This window comes from Dipteris shenzhenensis, chromosome 13 (genome assembly GCF_047967505.1).
Source record: "Dipteris shenzhenensis isolate YYH24624 ecotype China chromosome 13, Dip_SZ_1.0, whole genome shotgun sequence".
NCBI classification, from domain to species: domain Eukaryota; kingdom Viridiplantae; phylum Streptophyta; class Polypodiopsida; order Gleicheniales; family Dipteridaceae; genus Dipteris; species Dipteris shenzhenensis.
In genome coordinates this window covers 36,134,410-36,136,448 of record NC_141608.1, presented here as the reverse complement: position 1 = coordinate 36,136,448, position 2,039 = coordinate 36,134,410, and the positions used below count along the sequence as shown (strand labels likewise).

Genomic DNA, 2,039 nt, shown 5'->3' with positions numbered 1-2,039 from the left:
AAACCCGCCCTTCTCTCAAAAAATATTCATATGAGGCATAAGCTTCTTCTTTACTAGAGTGGGTGGTTCTCTTCATATTCATATTCATATATTCTCTCTCTCTCTCTCTCTCTCTCTAGTCTCTGTGTCTCTCTCTCACTACAAATAGATACATACACACACGAGCTCGTGTAATTCTTTTTTGTTGTCTCTTCTTCTTCTTCTTCTTCATTTCTCCTTTCTCTCTCGCTTTGTATCTACACTACACTTTGCATATACGTACACTCGCAAACCTTGCTCCCCTCACCCCTCCCCCTCCCATGGCTCGCCCCCAACGCTTCCGAGGTGTTCGCCAACGCCATTGGGGCTCCTGGGTCTCTGAAATCCGTCACCCCCTCTTGTACGCATCAGTCCTTGTTCCTTTTCCAATTTTTCTTTTGCTCGCATTAATCCTGCCTTATCTCATCAGCTCACGTTTGATTTCTTGTTGTTTTATCAATATTCAGAAAGACCAGAGTTTGGCTCGGGACGTTCGAAAGCGCCGAGGATGCAGCTCGAGCTTACGACGAGGCCGCTCGCATCATGGGCGGCCCTGCCGCCAAGACCAACTTTCCTTTCGATCCCAAAGCGCCATTGCCATCGAAGTCGCTGCTTTCTTCCACTCTCATGGCGAAGCTCCAGCGGTGCTACTTGATGTCCCTCCCCGGAGCTGCAGGAACAACATCCGGGAAAAATGATCACTCCAAACCAGGACAGTCGCTTACATGCCTGCGTCTGGATCCTGAGAAATCCAATCTGGGTGTGTGGCAAAAGAAAGGAGGAAGAGACTCGAAGTCCAATTGGGTGATGACATTGCAGTTTGATCCGAAGGAGTATGCTGACAGCTACACTCCACTAACGAACCGACCACGCGACAGATCAGAAAGTGAAGATCTTATTGCCACTCAGATGATCGAGGAGCTTCTTGTCTCCAATCCAGCTCCGACGACGCTCCCTTCGCCTTCCTACACCAGCATCAGTAGCACCACTAGCTCTGAGTCCGATTTAACGTCCGTTCAATATACACAGGTATCAACACCCACAGCGTACTCTTGCCCGCAACAATCAGTAACGACTTCACTGGATGAGCTCTGGAGCAGCACTAGAGACGCACAATTAGGCGAAAGTTCCAACTGGTTATATCTTGATAAGTATAGTTCTGCCTTCTTTGAGTCACTGTAGTTTACGTCACCGTCCATTGGATGGGAGAAAAGGTGTTTGCATCGTTCCAAACAATCATAGCTCTGGATCATTGTAAGTTCTGGAGTTTAGGACGTCTCGGTCTCAGAGTGAGTCTCAGACTGACAAGATTCTGCGAGATTAGTTAGAACAGGATGAGTTTTAGAAAAGGAATGAGAAATAGAGCAATCGTGAAAAATTAGTATCAAGCATTCCACACTGGATCTAACGTTATAAACAGGTTAATCCGCCACCTATAGCTGGGACCTGTACTGATTTCGACACTACTTATGAAGTATATTAAGACTACACTGCGAGTTTGCCCGATGGCGTTCAATTGTGAAGACTCTCAAGATGCTTATCTCGATTTTGAGATGACTCCTGTGGGATAGGTCCAACTGTAAATATGTATTGTAGCTTGGTCGGAGTTATTAGAGAAGTGTTTTGAGCTTCTGTAGCAAAGAGTCCGCTTTGAAACTATGGAACGATTGTTAAAATTGCGAAAACTTCTGTCTTCAAATTTTTTTATGCGGGTTTCTACAACTTCTTCGCCACTTCTGTGTATCCCAAATTTCGTTAGATCGTTCATGTTGATCGCATTCGCTGTTGAGATTTTTTGCTACGAATGGCCTTCCAATATGTCCTGCACTTTCCCTCCTGCGTAGAAACTTCCTAAATCCACATGTAGTTAAAAGGTATTTCCAAAGTCAATGTGGGATCGGAAGGGTGCAGTCAAAATTCTATGTAGTAACTGTTGGGATTGGAGGCACCAAGCGGGTTAGCAGCAAGAAAATACGCTAGAAGTCTATGTGCAATGCGATAGGAGAGTGTTAATGCATGTG

At 45.5% G+C, this 2,039-nt stretch overlaps 1 protein-coding gene across 1 annotated transcript; it reads left to right on the top strand.

The window, feature by feature from the left end:
• Positions 1–242: 242 nt before the first annotated feature.
• On the top strand, positions 243–1,506 carry LOC147895356 (ethylene-responsive transcription factor WIN1-like). The gene is made up of 2 exons (XM_087383794.1): positions 243–379; positions 486–1,506. The coding sequence occupies exons 1-2, from the start codon at positions 300–302 to the stop codon at positions 1,198–1,200; spliced, it is 795 nt and encodes a 264-aa protein (XP_087239920.1). The 5' UTR covers positions 243–299; the 3' UTR covers positions 1,201–1,506.
• The last annotated feature ends 533 nt before the right edge of the window (positions 1,507–2,039 follow it).